Genomic DNA, 23,403 nt, shown 5'->3' with positions numbered 1-23,403 from the left:
TAAGGCTGCTATGAACATAGTGGAGCATGCGTACTTATTACAAATTGGAATATCTTCTATGTATATGCCCATGAGAGGTACTACTAGATCTTCCAGTAGTACTGTGTCCAATTTTCTGAGAAACCGCCAAACTGATTTCCAGAGTGATTGTATCAGCTTCCAATGTCAGCATCTGCTGTCACCTGAATTTTTGATCTTAGCCATTATGACTGGTATGAGGTGGAATATCAGGGTTGTTTTGATTTGCATTTCTCTGATGATTAAGGATGTTGAACATTTTTACAGGTGCTTATCAACCACTAGGTATTCCTCAGTTGAGGATTCTTTGTTTAGCTCTATACCCCATTTTTAATGGGGTTATTGGCTTTCCTAGAGCTCAGCTTCTTGAGTTCTTTGTATATATTAGATATTAGTCCCCTATCTGATTTAGAATAGGTAAAGATTCTTTCCCAATCTCTTAGTTGCATATTTTTCTTATTGACAGTGTCCTTTACCTTGCAGAAGCTTTGCAATTTTATGAGGTTCCATTAGTTGATTCTCGATCTTACAGCAAAAGTCTTTGCTGTTCTGTTCAGATATTTTTCCGCTGTGCCCATATCTTCGAGGCTCTTCCCCACTTTCTTCTCTATAAGTTTTAGTGTCTCTGGTTTTATGTGGAGTTCCTTGATCCACTTATACTTGAGCTTTGTACAGGAGATAAGAATGGATCAATTCTTCTACATGATAACCGCAAGTTGAGCCAGTACCATTTGATGAAATGCTGTCTTTTTTCCACTGGATGGTTCTAGCTCCCTTGTCAAAGATGATATTACGATAGTTGTGTGGGTTCATTTCTGGGTTTTCAGTTCTATATCATACCATGCAGTTTTTATCACAATTGCTCTGTAGTACAGCTTGAGTTCAGGCATGGTGATTCTACCAGAGGTTCTTTTATTGTGTGAATACTTTTTGTTATCCTAGGTTTTTTTTGTTATTCCAGATGAATTTCCAAATTGCCCTTTCTAACATGGTGAAGAATTGGATTGGAATTTTGATGGTGATTGCATTGAATGTGCAGATTTCTTTCGGCAAGATCGCCATTTTTACTATATTAATCCTGCCAATCCATGAGCATGGGAGATCTTTCCATCTTCTGAAATCTTCTTCAATTTCTTTCTTCAAAGACTTGAAGTTCTTCTCATACAGATCTTTCACTTCCTCAGTTAAAGTCACACCAAGGTATTTTATATTATTTGTGACTATTGTGAAGGGTGTTGTTTCCCTAAGTTCTTTCTTAGCTGGTTTATCCTTTGTGTACAGAAACGACACTGATTTGTTTGAATTAATTTTATATCCAGCTACTGCACTGAAGCTGTTTATCAGGTTTAGCAATTCTCTGGTGGAAGTTTTAGGGTCACTTATATATACTATCATATCATCTGTCAACAGTGATATTTTGACTTCTTCCTTTCCAATTTGTATCCCCTTGATCTCCTTTTGTTGTTGAATTGCTCTGGCTAGAACTTCAAGTACTATATTGAATAGGTAGGGAGAAAGTGGGTAGCCAGGTTTTCTAGTTTGGTTGAGTATAGCCTTTTTTGTATTAGGATATGATGATGTTTTGTATTTCCTCAGGTTCTGTTGTTATGTCTCCTTTTTCATTTCTGATTTTGTTAATTAGCATACTGGCCCTGTACCCTCTAGTTAGTCTGGCTAAGGGTTTATCTATCATGTTGATTTTTCTCAAAGAACAAGCTTCTGGTTTGGTTGATTCTTTATATAGTTCTTTTTGTTTCCATTTTGTTGATTTTGGCCCTGAGTTTGATTATTTCCTGCCCTCTACTCCTCTTGGGTGAATTTGCTTCCTTTAGTTCTAGAGCTTCTATGTGTGCTCTTAGGCTGCTGGTGTATGCTCTCTCTAGTTTCTTTTTGGAGGCACTCAGGGCTATAAGTTTTCCTCTTAGGACCGCCTTCATTGTGTCCCATACATTTGGGTACGTTGTGGCTTCATTTTCATTAAACTCTAAGATGTCTTTAATTTCTTTCTTTATTTCTTCCTTGACCAAGGAATTATTGAGTAGAGTGTTGTTCAGTTTCCACATGAATGTTGATTTTCTATTGTTTATGCTGTTACTGAAGATCAGCCTTAGTCCATGGTGATCAGATAGGATGAATGGGATAATTTCAATATTTATTCAATCTGTTGAGGCCTGTTTTGTGACCAATTTTATGGTCAATTTTGGATTAGATACCATGTGGTGCTGAGAAGAAGGTATATCCTTTTGTTGTAGGATGAAATGTTCTGTAGATATCTATTAAATCCATTTGTCTCATAACTTCTGTTAGTGTCCATGTGTCTCTGTTTAGTTTCTGTTTCCAGGATCTGTCCATTGGTGAGAGTGGAGGTTGAAGTCTCCCACTATTATTGTGTGAGGTGCAATGTGTGCTTTGAGCTTTACTAAAGTTTCTTTAGTGAATGTGGTTACCCTTGCATTTGGAGCATAGATATTTAGAATTGAGATTTGGTAGATTTTACCTTTGATGAGTATAAAGTGCCCCTCCTTGTCTTTTTTGATAACTTTGGGTTGGAAATCAATTTTATTCGATATTAGAATGGCTACTCCAGCTTTTTTTTTCAGACCATTTGCTTGGAAAATTGTTTTCCAGCCTTTCACTCTGAGGTAGTGTCTGTCTTTTTCCCTGAGGTGGGTTTCCTGTAAGCAGCAAAATGTTGGATCCTGTTTGTGTAGCCAGTCTGTTAGTCTATGTCTTTTTATTGGGGAATTGAGTTCATTGAAATTTAGAGAAATTAAAGAAAAATAATTGTTGCTTCCTGTTATTTTTGTTGTTAAAGTTGGGATTCTGTTCTTCTGGCTGTCTTCTTTTAGCTTTGTTTAAGGATTACTTTCTTGCCTTTTCTAGGGTGTTGTTTCCGTCCTTGTGTTGTTATTTTGCCTTTAATATCCTTTGAAGGGCTGGATTTGTGGAAAAATATTGTGTGAATTTGGTTTTGTCATAGAATATGTTGGTTTCTCCATCTATGGTAATTGAGAGTTTGACTGGGTATAGTAGCCTGGGCTGCCATTTGTTTTCTCTTAGGGTCTGCATAACATCTGTCCAGGAACTTCTGGCTTTCATAATCTCTGGTGAGAAGTCTGTTTTAATTCTAATAGGCCTGCCTTTATATGTTACTTGACTTTTTTCTCTTACCGTTTTTCATATTCTATCTTTATTTAGTACATTTGTTGTTCTGGTTATTATGTGTTGGGAGGAATTTCTCTTCTAGTCCAGTCTATTTGAAGTTCTGTAGGCTTCTTGTATGTTCATGGGCATCTCTTTCTTTAGGATTGGGAAGTTTTCTTCTATAATTTTCTTGTAGATTTTTTCTGGCCCTTTAAGGTAAAAATCTTCATTCTCATCTACTCCTATTATCCATGGGTTTGCTCTTCTCATTGTGTACTAGATTTCCTGGATGTTTTGAGTTAAGATCTTTTTGTATTTTCCATTTTCTTTTATTTTTGTGCCCATGTTCTCTATGGAATCTTCTGCACCTGAGATTCTCTCTTTCATCCCTTGTATTCTGTTGCTGATGCTCGCATCTATGGTTCCTGATTTCTTTCCTAGGGTTTCTATCTCTAGAGTTGCCTCACTTTGGGTTTTCCTTATTGTTTCTTCTTCCCTTTTCAGGTCTTGGATGGTTTTGTTCAATTCCATCACCTGTTTGGTTGTGTTTTCCTGTAGCTCTTTAAGGGATTTTTGTGTTTCCTCTTTAAGTACTTCTACCTCTTTAGCAGTGTTCTCCTTTAAGTGAGTTATTAATGCCCTTCTTAAAGTCCTCTACCAGCATCATGAGATATGATTTTAAATCCGAGTCTTCCTTTTCCGGTGTGTTGGGGTATCCAGCACTGGCTGAGGTGGGAGTGCTGGGTTCTGATGATGGTGAGTGGTCTTGGTTTCTGTTAGTAAAATTCTTATGTTTGCCTTTTGCCATCTGGTCATCTCTGGCATTTGTTGTTATAGTTGTCGCTGGTTGGAGCTTGTTCCTCTTGTGATTCTGTTAGCCTCTGTCAGCAATCCTGGGAGTCCAGCTCTCTCCTGAGTCTCAGTGGTCAGAGTACTTTCTGCAGGCAAGGTCTCCTCTTGCAAGGAAGGTGCACAAAGGTCTGGCATTCAGACCTGCCTCATGGCTGAAGATGAAGGCCCGAAACTGGGCCTGTCCCAGAAGATGTGTTGCCTCTGCAGTCTGCATGTTCACCTGCACAGACTGGTCTCCGAGTGACCGGGGACACAAGATGTCTCTCTCACCTGCTCTAGAGGTCAGAGGCCTCCCAGATGGCCACCTCTCCTCTGGGGAGGAATGTGCCCGAATGTCTGGAGCCCGAAATGGGGTCTGTCCCAGAAGCTGTGCCACTTCTGCCTGTCCCAGTTGCTGTGTTGCTTCTGCAGTCAGCTCACTCACCCTCAGCAGTCTGTGAGCTGACCTATGCAGACTGGCCTTGGAGGGACCAGGGACACAAGATGGCTCTCTCACCTACTCCAGCAGTCAGAGCCCTAGCAGGTGGACACCTCTCCTCTGGAGGGGAAGGTGCCCAGATGTCTGGAGCCTGAAACTGGGTCTGTCCCAGAAGCTGTCTTGCTTCTGCCTATCCCAGAAGCTGTGTCACTTCTGCAGTCAGCACTCTCACCTGTGCAGACTCTAAATTTCTAAATTTCATCAGTAATGGTTACTGACTCAAAATCTTCCCCAACCAAGCTGCTGTTAGTGTTATTTTAAGCATGTTAATGAGTATGTAGAGCTATCTTATTGTGCTTTTACATTTTGTATTTATTTGGGGATTAATGGGATTCAGTGTCTTTTCATGTGCTTATTGACCATTTGTAAATCTCTCTTGAAAAATGGCTATTCAGAGCCTCTCCAGGACTTTTAATTGGCTTACTTGTCTTTTTTTTTTGTTTGTGTTGTAAATGATCTTTATCATCCTCACAAATCCCTCATCAGTTACTCACTAGCAGATATTTTTCTCCTACTCTTGAGTAATGTTTTTCACTTTATGTCCTCCCAAACAGAAAAGTTCTATTTATTTTCCTTCCTTCTTTCCTTTTTTTCAGCTTCAGCAGCACATAATTATTCCATGTGAGCCTGGGCTTTAGGGTGCTGAGATGAAGGTGCTAGGATAATCAGGCTCTTGAAGGTTGTATCTGCAAGTGGCCTTCTGTACCTTCCACATTGTAGTGAGCAGGGACAACCAGTTTTTGTCTTGTTTTGTTTTTTGTTTGTTTTGATTCAATGAAGTCTTCTTTATCCATGCTCCCTTCTCTTCTTTAGATGCCAAATCTGAGTGATGTGTGTGATTTGTGAGAATAGCATAGACTTTCTTGACTATTTAAGAACTATTGTGGATCTGGGATGTCTGAAGATCAGACAGTTTTCACCATAGGTACCCTAAGCCAGTGTTGTCCGAGTTCATTTTCTCATGCCTAAGATGTATAAGGACATAATGGGAAGCAAGGCCAAGGCTGAGCAGAACAAATGTGCATTTATTAAGGAAAAATGATTAAGAACTCCTGACAGCAGGGAAGCAAAACCTTCTTGCTGTCCTGCCCCAGTTACTGCAGCGCCTAGATGGACACTGAAGTAGCCCTTTCTTGAGACTGAGCACTTTTAGTACCTGAAGGCCTGAACCTGTATGGAGTTTACATACCCTATACAATTTCTGTCCATAGAAGCAGAGTTACTCTTCCTTCTGCAAGAAATAAGTTTGGAGTCACAAAGAAATACACCACCACTTCAAATGAAGTATCTAGACAAGGCAAAACTATAGTCTTGATGATGTGTTTATAAAAAGATAAAGAGAGAGAATATGTTCTATGGAGTGTGTGTGGTAAGGTATGGGGGAAGAGGATGTCTTAGCAGGCCCATGCCAAGGCATCCTTTCCCTCTGAGGGACCAGAAACAGGGTGTTATAGTATAGAATAGAGTTTATTCAGGGAATAGGGAGGGGAATTAAGAGGATAGAAGAGGCAGAGAGGGAGAGAGTAGAGAAGTAGAGGCTGGTCATGAACACCTGGAGCCTGGCGGAATGGAATGGTAAAGGGAAGGAGGAAGGGAAGAGCTCAAGATGGCAAGAGAGATGAACAAGAGAGAGAGGAGGGGGGCAAGCAGCCCCTTTTATAGTGGATCAGGCCTACCTGGCTGTTGCTGGGAAACTATGGGGTTAGACAGAATGCTAACACTTGATCCAGAGTGTGTGCCCCAAAGAGCAAGCACATTGACAAGAAGTATACTTGATATTTATTCTAATTTGGGTGGTAACTCTGTTTTTCCCTATTGGCTGAACTCCTACCTCACAGTTTTATTCATTTGGCTATTCATAAAATTATTGGTACATGAGGAATGAAGGATGAAGGGGAAAGGAGTCAGGGCTTCAAGGGGAAAAGAGATACTGTTCCAGGCCATGAAATTCATAGAATGAAGCCCTGGGCCTTTATGCAAGCAATGATTGTCTCATATTTTGAGGGTAGTTACATTAAAAGATTGGGGGTGGGGAACAAACAAACAAAAACCTTTTACAAGTTGGGATAGATAAACAGATTTTAATTCCTTGTTTTAAATACAAGTTTTCCAAGTATAGAAAAGACTCATATTTGATATTTCTTACAAATGCAGGCTTCATATTGCCTTGTATTCTTAACTCATGATCTACCATGGGACCTTCCCTTGACTGCCTAAGCAGAACAACTAAACCCTAGTTTCATAAACTAGTGTATTAGCCATTGTTGAAGTCCCTCCTTCATTTCCTTCAAAATGCTTCTCTACTTAAGTTCCACTTATTTTTGTCAAATTGTGGTGGAGTTTGGGTCATCTTGGTCTTTGTTGATCTACTTATTTTTTCATTAAACAAAGACAAGGTAATTCTTTGCATGAGATAGGAACTGTGAAAAAATTCTGGAAATTAATAATTAATTAATTAATAAAATGGAGCTCCCAAAGTTCAGTCTTAATACAGTAGGGTATAGGGGGTTCTTATAACCATGACTGACTTCTGTGTTCATCTTACTAACTTTGGAGAACAAGGCAGAAGGCAATGATTCCAGCAAAGCTGTGATGGTCCAAGAAGAGGTCAGAAGTATGCAGAAGAGCAGAATATATTTTTGGAGCTGCAGTGAGACATGCAGTTTCCATGCCCTACTAAGGCAGTGAAAGGAAACCAGACCAGTGACTGGAAATATAAAAGCTTTCCTTCAGACAGCTCACCTTATACCAGAGGGAGAATGCATAGCTCTATCAGAGACTAGTATTGCTAACTTTGAGGATGGAACCAAGCAGGAACCTGGGATGGAGCCTGGGGGGAAGAAATGAGGCTGCATTTGGTAGGATGTCTAAAGAACACTGCCCTGAGTTTATGACCCTGGAGCTTATTTTGTAGAAAGAATGGGAGATGGTCATATGGTAATACAGAGACATGAGAATGATGGTGAGATCATTAAAATCCTTGTTAACTCAATGTAGGGGTGGGATCTTTCCATATCATACAGTGAACAGAGAATAAAGATATCTCCAAAGGTTAGGTGTGATCATGATAGCCATCATTAACCAAGTACTTCTAATATATGTTTTATTTGCTTGATATACTTGAGACCAATTGATGTAGATGATTGATAGATAGATAGATAGATAGATAGATAGACAGACAGACAGATATAAAACTAATAATAATCAAACAATCTTAAAAGTCTCAAAACTGACACTTAGAGATGAATCTTCCCAAAGTTCACCATTAGTTTTTTACAGAACCAGGATAAGTCAAAGCCAGTGCATTTATCTCCTGAGATCCAACTTGGAACCGCTAAGTAGAGGGTATATGTAGTAGATATGTAGAAAATGGATGGGGCTGTTTTTTGCTGGGAAGGCTGGGTAAATGGTATTTATTGCTAATCCCAAAGATTTGAGGAGAAAGACTAGCAACCCAAATCAAATTAATTCTAAAAATCAGTTAATTAAAGCTAGCTTTTTTTTTTTTTTTACATGTCCTGTCTCTCCCTAAAGGTGAGAATCAAGATATCAACATTAGACATGAGGAAGACAAGGTTTATAGCTCAGCAGTAGGGGGTTTCCAAATAGGGGATCTGGTAGGCAAAATAGGTTACAAAAGCAGAATTGTTTGTCCTAAAACAAAGATGTTTACAAGATGATCATAACAAGGTAGTCGTAACAACAGGTAGTCATAGCAAGATAATTTTAAGTCATAATAATCAAGTGAAACCAAGGAATGCTTATTGTTTCCTGGAACAGACATTAATGAACAATTTCTGGTTATAGCTCTATTTTTGAGAAACAGGTTTAATCATAAACAGGAATGAGCCTAGTTTGTCTTTACTATAAAATAACTTTTGTATAAGATGGAGGTAGGCTGGTCATCGTCATCATTTTATCAGACTCAAGCAAATGCTGCAGGAACAGCCAGAACTGGATTTAAAACTCATTTCCATTTTTTTTTCCCTGTATCCATTACTTTTTTTTGTTTCAACAAAAAACTTAAGAGAGAACAATTTAATGAAGGATTTATTCTAGATTACAGTTCAATTACATTACAACCTTTCTTCTAGTACCAATTTTCACAATTGTCACTTACCTCTTTTGTTGTAAGAAAATACCCTAACAAAATCAACTTAAGAAAGAAATGGTTTATTATAGCTTGCAACTCAAGGGGATACGTTTCATCATAAAGAGGAAGGCAGGAGCACAATGCCAATCAGTACATCTCTGCAATGAAGGAAGCGAGACGTGAACAGGAAGTGAGCTTAAGCCATACAACCTCAGACTTACTCTCTTTCACTTAGTTCAGCAAAATTTTAATCCTCTAAAGGTTCTAGTACCTACCCAAACAGTACCAAAATCTGGAGATCAAGTATTCAAGTACCTAAGTCAAATCAAGGACAATTCATATTCAAACTACAAAAGCCCCCTGAATCCTTGCCCTGTGTTATGCTGTCAGGAACTGTCCATGAAGAGCTGGAAACTGTAGATAGTTGGGTGAGTAAAAGTCTTTGGACCCATTACAAAAGAGGCAAGCTCCTATCCTCAGCAAGGTTCCAGATGACCACAGCATGAACACATAGGTTTGTTTTAGAAAAGGAAAAAACAGAAAACACAACTTATCTTTGAGTTAATGGAGCCAGCTACCCATACTAATTTATGGTAAGGTCTCTGACATTACATTTTTGCATTAATGATGGCATGTCAAGTTGGTGGGTGCAAAAGTTGTCATAATTATTAATTATGCCCTACGTAAAATTTTTAGAATAAAGACATCTTGATAACAGATGTGGAAAATGTGTTTTACTTTCTTTGTTCCTTGCTTGTTCACACTCAGAAATTCAACTTTGAAGGTGATATCTTTTCTCCCATGCAGTTCTCAATATTATCACCAAGAACCACTTTAGAGCTTCTGCCTGATTTACTTCCACAGTGGCCTATGATAGTATCCTACATTATTTGCTTGGAAGGGGGTGATTTTGCAACTAGAATCACGACCCTTAATGTTCCTCTGGCATCCTCCTTTCCCCTCAATAGGCGGAACCCTCTGCACTTCCACCTCATTGCTGATTCTATTGCTGAGCAGATCCTGGCTACACTCTTCCAGACCTGGATGGTACCTGCAGTGCGAGTAGACTTCTATAATGCTGATGAGCTCAAGGTATGGAAGGGAAATGGGGAAGGGAGAAGAGTTTCGCAGATCTCCTATAGCTGGGAGCCTTGGTGGGGAATAATCAGACTGTTACAAGGACAGAGACCTCAGCTCCTAATAGGAAATGTTCAGGTTCTAATTATGCTTATCTGACTTTATCATTAAGCAACACATTAGCAAAACTGCTAATACAGACTCTACTTTGGTCAGTGCAATTCTAGCCACCAGGGTACACTATAAAAGCTGAAGTTCACTGATGTCAGTTTATGCCTGAACATTGTCTGTGGTAGAATGGTAGATCATCATTCTCTAGCTATTGAGGTGAATGTTGACCTGAGAGTCTGACAGAACTTGCCTTAACTCCATGCACTGTTACTTACTGGCCACAAGACACAAATCAATCACCCGCCCATGTTGGCCTGCTTCTTCAGGGACAGAACTATTGTACTCCCAGGTCTTGGGGTAAGTAAGAGTTTCTGATGAAAGAATATATGTTGATCCCCTAAGATTATCCTGAATAATTACTACATTTGTGGTATTTTAACCAATAAAAGACATGTGGTCATCTAATTGCTTTGCTTAAAGTTCTTCTATAACGCAACCTTGCTTCCATGATGGTTGAGATCGTGATCTAAGTAAAGACCATGAACTTTAGCTCCCAACTCCACTTCTTATTTATCTTTTGTCATTCCTATGAATTCTCCCAAACACAGCTATAAATATTAGAGAGCCCGTGATGTGTGGCTTCTCTCCAGTATTGTAGTCCTTTACTCATCCTATTTCCTCTGTCAGGCTTACTTGCCCTGTTATCTTGCCAGGTTTCACCCATCCTTTATACCCAGTGGCATTGCTATTCTTTTCTTTCCAAGAATAAGCAAGGAAATTTATAGCCATTTGTCCTTCCCATTGATATCTAATTTATGATCCTTAGTTGCCAGGCAGGCACAGGTAGCTGAATGTATCCCAAGCCAAAATGTAAGTTTACTTAAAACAGAGTTATATGTTTAGTTTTTTATTTTTTGTAAGTCACTAGCATAGACTTTAAGCATGGAAGTACAAATGACTATTGTGTTAATGATGTAATACAGAGCCTTCCAATGGAGTCTAGCAGTGTTTCTTTAATAAAATAAGTAGCCGAGAGCTTTTTCTGGTACGTAGTAGGTGGTGCATGGTAGGTGTCTCACATACTAGCAAGTTTAGCACACTGCTATAGTTAAAGGAACTAACAGCTTTAAAGGAACACGTTGGCCCTCTGTTTCTGATCACCTTGGGAAGGACCAGGCTCCTAGGCATGGGGCTGATTTTGGAAAGATGTTTCTTCTAAGAGCCACAAAGCCATTATAATTGCATTTCAGAGTAGTAGCATTTTAAATGGATCATGTTGATAAAGGCTAGAGTTTCTGATTTTCACATATTTCAGGCTCAGAGGTTGATAGAGATATTCAGAATTTTGCATTTGGTGATTGTCATAATTTATGTGCAATTCCAATCTATTCTGAGCTAAAATTGATTAACACTCTTAAAAATGTAACAACAAAATTTAGCAAATTACTGTGGTAATTAAGGTAAAAAGCAAGCCAATCTTGTCTCCCAGGGTCTTAGTGGCAATACCATGGGGATATGAAACCAGAGAGGAGGAGCAGAGCTGCCTCTGCCTCCACTTATCAAGGCACTTCCTCCCTGTCCTGTCCCAGTCAACTTATTGCTCCTTTAGAGACACAGGGAGCCAGATAGGGCAGCACATTTCAGTAATTGCAGAACACTGGGACCTAGGGCAGGAGGATATCTATCTCTAAGAGAACCTGAAGTATATAGGGAGATTCTATCTCCAAAACAAACAAAAACAAAAAACAAACAAACAAACAAAAAACTTGGGGAGAGGGCAATCCCTATATTTTAATTTCAAATACTTGTCTTCCACAAAAAGTATGTATTTGGGTCTGAGCCTTGGCTTGCTAACTTGTGTAATAGTGTGAAATAAAGCCAGCCACCAAGGGAAGAAATAGTATATGTGACTTGTCAGGTTCTTAAAAATGCTTGGCTTTTTCAGTAGTGGCCTGAAGTCAGAGGACTGTTAGAACCCAAGAATTAGAGACTAGCAGGCAACATGGCAAAAACCCTGATTCAGCTGGGCGTGGTGGCACACGCCTTTAATCCCAGCACTTGGGAGGTAGAGGCAGGCAGATTTCTGAGTTCGAGGCCAGCCTGGTCTACAAAGTGAGTTCCAGGACAGCCAGGGCTACAGAGAAACCCTGTCTCGAAAAACAAAACAAACAAAAACTGAGTCAAAATAAACATTGAAAAATCCCGCATTGAATCGCAAGGTCATATAGGATCTATGTTGTTGTGGATCCTATTGATCACATGGCCTGGAATGTAATCCATGGACTTTATGATGTTGAAGGGGCCAGGTGTTCCACAGAGCCCAAGGCTTTCCTGTGTCTCTGAGCCTGAGAGGAGAGGAGAGGAATAGAGAGGTTCCGTGGTTCTCCTAGTCCTGAGTGATTGCCTGTATTTTCCCTTGGTAGATTTTTGTCAGCTTGACACAAGTAAGCATTATTTGGGATAGAAAATCTCAGTTGTCAAAATGCCTCCGCAAGATTAATTTGTAGGACATAGGGGTTGATTAAGAGTTAATTGGGGAGGGCCCAGCACACAGGGGTAGAGTCACCTCTAGATAGGCGGCTCTGCGTTCTATAAGAAATTAGGCTGCATAAACCATGGAAAGCCAGCCAGGAAGCAGTGTTCCTCTGTGATCTCTGTTCCAGATTCTCCTCACAGGCTTTGCCCTGAGATGGTTTCTTATCTCCCTTCAATGAAGGTTTATGTTCAGGACATAAAAGCCAAATAAACCCTTTCTCTCCCAAGCTGCCTTTGGCTTTGGATTTTATCACAGCAAAAGAAAGAAAAACAAAAAAAGAACACAGACTTACAGCTTTTATTGTTTAAAAAAGTGCAATAATTTAGAAAAATACTGACATATTAAAAATAGTACTGTCTTAATCAGGGTTTCTATTCCTGCACAAACATCATGACCAAGAAGCAAGTTGGGGAGGAAAGGGTTTATTCAGCTTACATTTCCACATTGCTGTTCATCACCAAGGAAGTCAGGACTGGAACTCAAGCAGGTCAGGGAGCAGGAGCTGATGCAGAGGCCATGGAGGGATGTCCCTTACTGGCTTGCTTCCCCTGACTTGCTCAGCCTGCTCTCTTATAGAACCCAAGACTACCAGCCCAGGGATGGCACCACCCACAAGGGGTCCTCCCCCCTTGATCACTCATTGAGAAAATGTCCCACATCTGGATCTCATGGAGGCATTTCCCCAACTGAAGCTCTTTCTCTGTGATAACTCCAGCCTGTGTCAAGTTGACACCCAAAACCAGCCAGTACAAGTACTATCTTCTAGAATCTTTCCTCCATAGAAGATTCTTGATATTGTTTTTTTTTTTTCTACCTGTTACCAGCTCTCTCCTATATCTGAGGATTTCTAATCCCACATCCTAGCAGATTAATGAATATGGACACATTATATAGAACATAGTGTTTTCAAGGCACTAGTGATCACACAGAAAAACATTTATATATGGTCACCTATGCCAACTTGTATCTGCCCTCTCCTGGCGCATGGCACTCTCATTTGCCTAGATGCTCATCATTGGTTTGTCAATCCTTTCCCTGTGTGTATCCCCATATCTTAACTGAGCCATGTCTCCTTAGCTGAGCCCTGATATCCCTAACCAAGTTTCATGATCTTCCCCTGCCCATTGGCATCCCTTGCCTTTTTTTTTTTTTTTTTTTCCAGTTTATCAAGACAGGGTTTCTCTGTGTAGCCCTGGCTGTCCTGGAACTCACTCTGTAGACCAGGCTGGCCTCGACCTCAGAAATCTGCCAGCCCCTGCCTCCCAAGTGCTGGGATTAAAGACATGCACCACCACTGCCCAGCTCATATCTTGTCTTCTAGTCTGCTCACATTTCCTTTTTCGGGACTATTCTTAAATAATAACAAGGATCAGTTTTCTGGAAAAGGAAGTTAGGCATGACACCCCAGTTATTTATTTAGTCTTCTGTGGTCCCATATTGCTTTTAAGAGCGAGACTATAGCTGTGCAGGCCTTTTTTTTTTTCTTTTCTTTTCTTTCTTCTTTTGACTATGAAACTCTGTTTCTTGGTCTTTCTTTCCTTATTGCTAGGTCATTCCCTGTCCTTTTCCTGAGCCTGTGCTACTGTGGGAAACTGCCTCCTTTGTTATCACCATGGGTATTCTTTGTTATTTGAGTTTGTAGGATTACACACATTTCTTCAGGGAATTCACCACAGACCATATTCCTCCATGCCATGTTGTTGGTGATGTTTGAATACTTGGTTACCACCAGTTGGTAGGTCTGTGTGGGAAGGATTAGTTGGTTTGACCTTGTTGGAGGAAGTATGTCATCTGGAAAGGCTGTGAGGCTTCAAGTGACCACAGCATTCCTATTGGTTTCTATGTCTTCTAGTTGTATCCTTACAGATGTAAGCTCTCAGCTTCTACTCCAGTGCCATGCCTACCTTTCCCTTGCCATGCCCCCTGAAATGATGACATGGGCTCTAACACTCTGAAACTGTAAGGCTCAAATAAACATTTCTGCTATATGTTGCCTTGGTCTTGGTGTCTTATTAGAAAGGTAACTATGACCCTTGTAATCTCTGTTTGCTCCCTGGATTTTTTTCCCTTCTGTGATCCTTGTTGGATGCCTGGTTGAGAAAATGTTTTCTAAGTAACTGGTATACAGTGCATTTAGAACTGTTGTCTGTGTTTTGTTCTCGGTTCTAGGGTTTAGCCTGGTTCCTGGAAGATGTTAGGCGTGCACTGTAGAACTGAGCTCCACACCTTACCTTTCCTTTTACTTTTTGCTTTCAGTCGGTGCCTCACGAAGTTTTCCAGGCTAGTGTGGCACCTATGATAATCCTCCTGCAGCTTCCTAGTAGCTGGGATTGTGGGACTGTGTCACCATTAGCAACTCCAGCACTATATTATGAAGAAAAGCAAGGCACAATTTTGATCACAAAAGAGAATCACCACATTTCTGAGTGTGTTTCGGAGTCTGGGTGGACAGCCTGCCTGAGACTTTGCATTAGTGGTTTTGTATATACCAGCCCATATCACAGTAGCAGTCCTGGGACAGATAAAGTATGCATTTTTTTCTATCTTTTCTTTTGACTATCCCACTTTTCTTTTGTTCAAATAGAGTATCTTTATACAGGCTGCATTGGCCCTGAACTCACCATGTATCCTATGTTTGCTTCAAATTCACTATGAAACTAGGATGAATACTCTTCTATATTAACTGTCAGGAACAAAGCACACTTTCATATCACCCTTTAGATAATATCTGGGAAGGAGGAAAAACAGGAGGGCAGCAGACATGGACTGTATTTTTTAGTTGTGTTCAACAAGTATGTCAGAAAGCTCATACACAGACACATAACATAGCCTTCCCTGATATGACTGGCTCCAAGGAATCATTTTGTACAGCTCTTGGAAATAGCATTTCTCAGAAATGCGCCTGTGGGCCCCTTATTATCTCTGTTGCTGTTGGAGTATGACAGAATAGGAAATTTATAAGGGATGGGTACATGATTAAAAATGAACTATCTTAGTCAGGGTCTCTATTCCTGTACAAACATCATGACCAAGAAGCAAGTTGGGGAGGAAAGGGTTTATTCAGCTTACATTTCCACACTGCTGTTCATCACCAAAGGATTCCCCTGGCTTGCTTAGCTTACTTTCTTATAGAACCCAAGACTACCAGCCCAGGGAGGGCACCCTCCCTGCTTGATCACTAATTGAGAAAAGGCTTTACAGCTGGATCTCATGGAGGCATTTCCTCAACTGAAGCTCCTTTCTCTGTGATAACTCCAGCTGGTGTCAAGTTGATACCCAAAATCAGCCAGTACACCCACCATGGACTGGTGTACTTCCCTCCATAATGACCAATTAGTTTGGATTTGCAAATAGGAGTCTCAGTCTGCCTATCCCTGCTGTCTGTAGGATGTTCCTCAGTCTTTCCAGTACTTGGATAGCCCATTTATTTCTACCCTCCAAAATCCCTATCAGGACAGTACCTTCTGTGCCCTGACCTCTGCTGAAAACTCGTAGCTCTGAACATCCAGAGAGAAGGGGTATTTACTTTGGTACAAAGCTTTATAGATGTCTGGACACTGTCACTCACTTCTCATGACAACGCTGTGGGCTTGAGAGTAAAGTTTGATTACCTCCATCTCACAGATAATTCATAAATCTGCAACCCAGCACTGCAGAATATTTGCCTAAGATCAGGCAGTTAATAAATGCCAAGGCTGATATTTGACTTTTCTCTTTTGAAATGAGATGATATAAGACAGAATGTGCAATTCACTAAGCACAGATGGAGTTTGGATCTGAAGGAAAGGGCTGTAGTCACCAGAAAATGAGGATGCCCTTGTCCTAATGTACTTGATCCCCTGACTGTTGGGGCCCCTAGGCTCATGGGCTACATATAACATCTATTGCCTTTAGAGTGAGTATATTGTTTCTAATGATATCCCTGCTTCTCCTCTGCATTCCCACAATTCTAAGATGTCAGTTCAGTATCCCCACTATATGGATAATTAACTGTAATTCTTAGCTTAACATCCTGAAGCTACATGTAATCATGGCTCAAAACCCAACTCCATTGTGTCTGATTCTTGTCCTTTGTTCTTTTCCTTTCTTGTTTATTATCTATATTTCTAGTTAAACAAGAGTCCCCCAAACTCTCAATATGGTCCTTTTTCTGACTGCCCCTGAAAAACAAATGAATTAAACATGAAAGCTCCATTTAATGGCTTGCTGGGAATAGAACTTTAACTAGGGATAAAAGTGACCCACTCTAGTGAGGTTGCTGAAGTTTGCAATGACCCGGAAATCTCACCCAGGGACCTTGTTCAAATATAAATGATCATTACTGTAGTTAGTTTGCTTTAAATCGGCAAAACAGTACTTGCCAGCTTTTAGACAAGTTCCTCCATGTCTACTAGCCTTTTATCTTGCCCATCTGGCTACCCCTGGGATAAAGATGATCCTGAGCTCATAAAGGGAAGTGGCTAGAGCAGTGGCTGTTTTATGATTTGTCTCTTTAGTGGGGAGTCCCAATTTAATCTCCTTTGCTCATAGCATTGATGCCTGTTCTTTACCCACATTACAGAGGTTGGAAAGTGGAATTCAAGACGGTAGTTACTGAAAATATTGATGATTGACTCTGAAAATTGGTGTCCCACTCATCTCTAGTTGCCATTGTGCTGGTGTTCATTAAAACAGAAGAAGTTCTCTTTAGATACTTGTAATCTCTCAGCCCCCTTACAGGCCTTCAAGAGGAACATTTCTGTTGTTCCTCTCCATGAACCATTAGGTGAACTCCTGCCTACCCAAGCTCATCTCCTAGGAAGATAAACTTTCTGAACACTGAAATTTCAACATAGTGAAGTGAAGCAATCATGGGTTCTGTGTGTTGAAGGAGACATGATATTTATAACTTTGTAAACAAATTAGTCCTGGAAAGACAAGAAAAGTACCCAAGGGCTCCTCAAATATTTTTTCTAGCCAGGTGGTGGTGGCGCATGCCTTTAATCCCAGCACTTGGGAGGCAGGGGCTGGTGGATTTCTGAGTTCGAGGCCAGCCTGGTCTACAGAGTGAGTTCCAGGACAGCCATGGCTACACAGAGAAACCCTGTCTCAAAAATAAATAAATAAATAAATAAATAAATAAATAAATAAATAAATATTTTTTCTAATATAGACCCTTTCCTCAAACTGTATCCTGGATTTTCAAAAGATAGGCCTAGAGTATAGTATAGAGATGCACACTGATAGGAGTTGTGCTTTTGTTGATGTGACTGGATATCCCTGTGTGTACAAAAGTTCCATCTTTTTTGCAGGTTCTATTCTACTATGAGGTACCCAACAGAGGACCCAGAGGGGAAGTACAGCTTGTGGTTTTCTAACACATGCTAAAATAAGCAGAGCAACATACAGCCCTAAGTCTTCCAAACCATAGCTATAGCTCCCTTTATTGGTGATGTCTCAGTGCATATAAATGGTATTTTATGCTGAGAAGCTCAGTGCTTGGCACACTGTGGGCACTTACCTTCTTCTCCCATGGCTGTCTGTCACATGTAAATAGACCCTTATCAGGACAGTTCAGTGTATGATATTTTACCTTTACAACAGTGCAGAAGTGTTATGCATATATTAAGTGTACTTGAGATTTGGAATTTGGGTCTTTCACTTGTTAATAGCATGTAGCATATTCCTCATGTAATGCTATGCAGCAGCTGAGAGTTGTAGTGTTCAGTTAGCCGCACTCTACTAGAGAAAACAGAGGCAGCTCAATGACAGGATGTTTTGTTCAGCTCTAGTTTCTGTGTTCAATTAGTAAATGAAGTTCTGAGTTACTTTTCTTTTCTTTTTTTTTTTTTTACTTAAAATAGTGTTGTCAATACAGAACCCCATCAGACATCAAGAAACATTGGCATTTGAAGGTTATTAGTAACATCTTTAATCTCTTCCACTACCAAGGTGATTGCTGACCTCTCAAAGGACAGGCATTATGGCTTGGTTTTCAGAATAGTCAGTCCATAGACTTTTACTCCTCCTCCTCTCCTCCTTCTTTGTCATATTGCTGCAGGAGTGCTGACAGGGGTTAAATACATGCAGGACCAAGACTGGTGCTATTAACTTGTGCTCTGTAATGCTTTTTTATTTCATAGATTAATGGTCCAGTTTCTGAAAAGTAGGTCTGGTTCCAATACCAACAAGTATGTCTCTGGCCTTTGTCAAAGAGAATTAGGGCAAGATCAGAGGATATACATGTTGTGGGTAGATAAGTGCAATAGAGTCAAAAACATGCCTATTTTATGTATAGAAGACCAGTCACTGGATATTATATGGTGGGTGTATATAACTATGAAGATAGACAATAGAAATTTCATCAGCCTTATAATCTATGTCACATCTTCCATTCATTTTGAACTTAGGAAATTATATTCTATCTATAGCAGGCTTTTTTTTCTTTTTTCTTTTATTTGTTTTGAGCTAGAGAGCTGGCCTTAAACTAACTATCTGTGTAGACCAATTTGTTCATAAGCTTACAAACATCTATCTGCCTCTGGGCCTCTGAGATTAAGGGCACATGCCACTATATCCAGCTAAATTGAAGCCTTTTAATGAATGGGACTTGTTTCCTTCTGAGAATCATGAAATCTTTATTGGGAAAGGACATTGTAGTCCTCTGATACAAGTTCATATTTTATGTATTATTTGATAAACAGATGATTAGTTCATCTTTGTTTGAATACTTCCAATGATTTGATATCATTTTCCTTCCAAAGAATCTTTTATCCTGTTTAGAACTAATCAGAGTTGTTTGCTTTGAGCTTCATCTTTCTGATTCTGTACATTAGGTCATGTCCGACTGTACACCTAGTGCAAATATATATGTGATTTATCTGAAAACACTGTCACTTTCTACATTAGAACATGAGAACCTGTGAACAAGGACTATAACTCGGCTCTGTGCTCACTCACCTGTTAGAGTGAAACATGGTTCCAAATCACCTCTCAAATGTTCTGTCCCTCAGGCTCTGCAGAATTAATCCAGTCCTCTGCCTTCTCAAAGACTTGGCATATCTACCACATTCTCTCTTCTCCATTATTACTTTATTTCTTGAAGCAAAACACAAAGGACATTGTACAGACTTGTGATACAACTTAAATACGTCTTTGAGCTGTGTTTTCACAAATGGCTTCTATCATCCATTTTCTCTCTGTCTCATATCTCTCTGTGACTGTGGATCTTCATGCCGCATATGTTACAATTTTTCCTGAGCTGTATATGCCCTTTCTCATCTGGAAAAATCGTGGATCTGAGTTCAGAGATTTACTAAACTCATTTAAAGCTATTCAGTGCCACAGACTGGACTCAGTGGGTCCCTCAACCCGCAGGGGAATTCAGGGTCCCGTTTCTCCAGTGGACAAGGAGTTGGCAGGGTGACAAACAGATGCAAACACAAGGGAGTGTTAATCTGAATGTAATTTCTCAAAGTGAGCATCAGACTTATAGAAGAAAACAAAGAAGTTAGGCGACACATCAACCAAGGTACTTTGTCTGACACAAAACAGAAATGCTTACATGAAGAGTGACAGGAACTAGGCTGTGGTTACAACTGAGATTAAAGGCTTCCCTTTCTAAAGTCAGCCATGAACAATGCAATACTGTAGTTCTTCCTTAAACTACAAACCTGCTTGTTCCTAGGCTATTGTAAATTCCTGCATATGGGAGTGATTGTAATTCTAAGTTTACTTTGTAGAACTTGCCCTGAGATTTCTAGCTCTTACCCAGTAAACTGCAGTGCCTGACTTCTTTCACTGTCTATCAACACTAGAGGCATTACGTCGGAATAAGTAGCATTACCTATAATATAACACCTAGTATGGCAAGGACAAATCTGGAGCATTTGTGCTACTGGATGCCAAGGCTCCAGAATAGTTTCCATGAAACTTTTTGCCTCAGGCCTGCATCCAAGCTTTTGGGCTTGCTGCACAGACTTCACTGGAGTGGGTGTGGCAGTTCAGTACCTGAAAATACCTTGGTTCCATCTTGAGCACTGACCAGCTTCTCATTCTGAGTACTTGGGATCTGAGTACATCAGGATGATCACACCTCAGCTATGTGAAAATGAAATGCTTCCATGTGCCTGATTTCCCTATGGCTTCTCAAAACCTTTATCGTATTAGGGAAGCATTAATTAAAATTTAAAAAAGAAAAAAGAAAACATTACTAGATCACTGTGGAGAAGACATGGGAGACGATATGGGCTCCAGCTTTACAGACCTTTGACAACTCTTTGTGTCACTCACCCCACCTGAAAACATCTTAAATTAGAACCAATGTCATGGATTTGAGAATCAATGGCATAATTGACTTTGAAGTTTAAAGAATATTATAAAAAGACAAAAGCAAGATGGAAAGGAAGAACACTTTTTAGTAAGCATAGCCTTTGCCTACATGGTTCGGTGGGCAGAGGACTGGCTTGAGTTTGAGAAGTGGCTATTGCAGCCTTGAAACTTACGATGGAGGTGTTCCATGTTTGAATGATTGACTGATTGGGGCATATTCCTTTGAAATGGGGCTCCTATGGTAATACAATGAAAGTTTTTTTAGAAATTAGGAGCTTTTAAATAAGCCAAGCAGAAGTCATCAGATGCCCCATGACGTAATTCAGGACTTTGTCCATAATGAAGAATACGATATGCATATTGGAAATGAATGATCTCTGAGCTAATGGGCTCATTGATCACTGCTCACTACTAAGTGAACATTTCAGTTACAGGGATTAAACAAAATCCCTCCTTTTAAAAAGAGATTCCCATCAATTGACAGTATATAGAATGACATGCTTACCAACCATAATCTTTATTTAGTTCCACAATACATCAGGGGGTAGCCATTCTGACTTCACCATAGCCAGATGAGGAAATGAGTGTTTTCAAGAAGCCTTGTTCCAAAGACTATTATTGTAAATTATAAAACCAAAAAGACTGAGTCACGCAAAGTGGTTTGGTAGAAATAAAGTAGGGCATGATTTATAGAGTTTTACAACTTCTTATAGTTACATTTTATAAAGCACCATGAATCTGTGCACAGTGCCATATACCTATAATAACTGCCATCTGGAGGCAGAGACAGGAGACTTGTGAGTTTGAGGCTAGCCTAGGATAACCAGTTAAAGAATTCTGAGAAAGGGAAGGAGATGGGTACATATCCAGAGAATACAAGTACACATGTGAGACAAATGAGATAACTTTTATATAGTATATTCAATTTAATTATATTTGTATCAATTGTTTTGTTTTGTTTGAGCGAGTGTTTTTTTTTTTTTTATTGGACTTTTTTTTTATTTATTTACATTTCAAATGTTATCCTCTCTCCCGGTTCCCCAGCTCCTGGAATGCCCCTATCCCATCCTCCCTCCCCCTCTTTCTATGAGGTTGATCCTCCAACTACCCACCCACTCCAACCTTCCTGTCTTTGATTCCCCTACAAGGGCTCATCTCTAGAGCCTTCATAGAACCAAGGACCTCTCCTGGAATGCCCCTATCGCATCCTCCCTCCCCCTCTTTCTATGAGGTTGATCCTCCAACTACCCACCCACTCCAACCTTCCTGTCCTTAATTCCTCTACAAGGGCTCATCTGTAGAGCCTTCATAGAACCAAGGACCTCTCATCCCATTGATGCCTGACAGGGCCATCCTCTGCTACATATGCAGCTAAAACCATGTGTACTCCTTGGTTGATGCCTTAGTCCCTGTGAGCTCTGGGGATGTGGTGGGGGGAAGGGTCTAGTTGATTGATATTGTTGTTCTTCCTATGGGGTTACAAACCCCTTCAGTCCCTTCTATAACTCCTCTATTAGGAACTATATGCTTCATCCAATGGTTGGCTGCTGACATCTACCTCTGTATTTGTAAGGCTCTGGTAGAACATCTCAGGAGACAGCCATATCAGACTCCTTTCAGCATGCACTTCTTGGTACCCACAATAGTGTCTGGGTTTGGTAACTGTATATTGGATGAATCCATGTACCTTTGGGACAGTCTCTGGATGGCCTTTCCTTCAGTCTCTGCTCTGCACTTTAGCACCATATTTACTCCTATGTATAAATATTTTCTCCTTGTAAGAAGGACCAAAGCATCCACACTTTGGTTTTCCTTCTTCTTGAGATTCATATTATATCTTGAGTATTTGGAGCTTTAGGGCTTATATCCACTTATCAGTATGTGCATACCATATGTGTTCTTTTGTGATTAGGTTACCTCACTCAGGATGATATTTTCTAGTTCCACCCATTTCCCTAAGAATTTCATGAATTCATTGTTTTTAATAATTGAGTACTATTCCATTGTGTAAATGTACCACATTTTCTGTATCCATTCCTCTGTTGAGGGACATCTGGGTTCTTTCCTTCTTCTGGCTATTATAAATAAGGCTGCTATGAAAATAGTGAAGAATGTGTCCATATTGCATGTTGGGGCATCTTCAGGGTATATCTATATATGCCCAGAAGTGGAATAGCTGGGTCCCCGGGTAGTACTACGTCCAATGTTTGGAAGAACCGGCAAACTGATTTCCACAGTGGTTGTACCAACTTGCAATCCCACCATCAGTGGAGGAATGTTGTTCTTTCTCCACATCCTCACCCTATCTGCTGTCACCTGAGTTTTTGATTTTAGCCAATCAGACTACTGTGAGGTGGAATCTCAGGGTTGGTTTGATTTGCATTTCCCTAATGACTAAGGATGTTGAACATTTCTTTAGGTGCTTCTCAGCCATTCGATATTTCTCAGTTGAGAATTCTTTGTTTAGCTCTGTACTCCATTATTAATAATGTTATTTGATTCTCAGAATTCTAATTTCTTGAGTTCTTTGTATATATTGGATTTTAGCCTTCTACTGACTTAGGATTGGTAAAGATCTTTTCCCAATCTGATGGTTGCCCTTTTCTCCTATTGACAGTATCCTTTGCCTTACAGAAGCTTTGCAATTTTATGAGGTCCCATTTGTCAATTACTAATCTTAGAGCATGTCTTAGTCAGGGTTTCTATTCCTGCACAAACATCATGACCAAGAAGCAAGTTGGGGAGGAAAGGGTTTATTCGGCTTACACTTCCATGCTGCTGTTC

General features: G+C 40.0%; 1 protein-coding gene across 4 annotated transcripts in view; it reads left to right on the top strand.

Annotated features, from left to right (window-relative positions):
• Large1 (LARGE xylosyl- and glucuronyltransferase 1) overlaps positions 1-23,403 on the top strand; it is a 441,552-nt gene that overhangs the window by 198,677 nt on the left and 219,472 nt on the right. For all 4 annotated transcript variants that reach the window (XM_021170066.2, XM_029480702.1, XM_029480703.1 and 1 more), the window contains one exon: positions 9,554-9,677. In XM_021170066.2, coding sequence (XP_021025725.1) covers positions 9,554-9,677 — 124 coding nt within the window. The remainder of the gene's footprint in view (positions 1-9,553; positions 9,678-23,403) is intronic.

The sequence above is a fragment of the Mus caroli genome, chromosome 8 (genome assembly GCF_900094665.2).
Source record: "Mus caroli chromosome 8, CAROLI_EIJ_v1.1, whole genome shotgun sequence".
NCBI lineage: Eukaryota > Metazoa > Chordata > Mammalia > Rodentia > Muridae > Mus > Mus caroli.
Note: the sequence above shows the minus strand (reverse complement) of the source record. Positions and strands in the feature narration are given on the sequence as shown.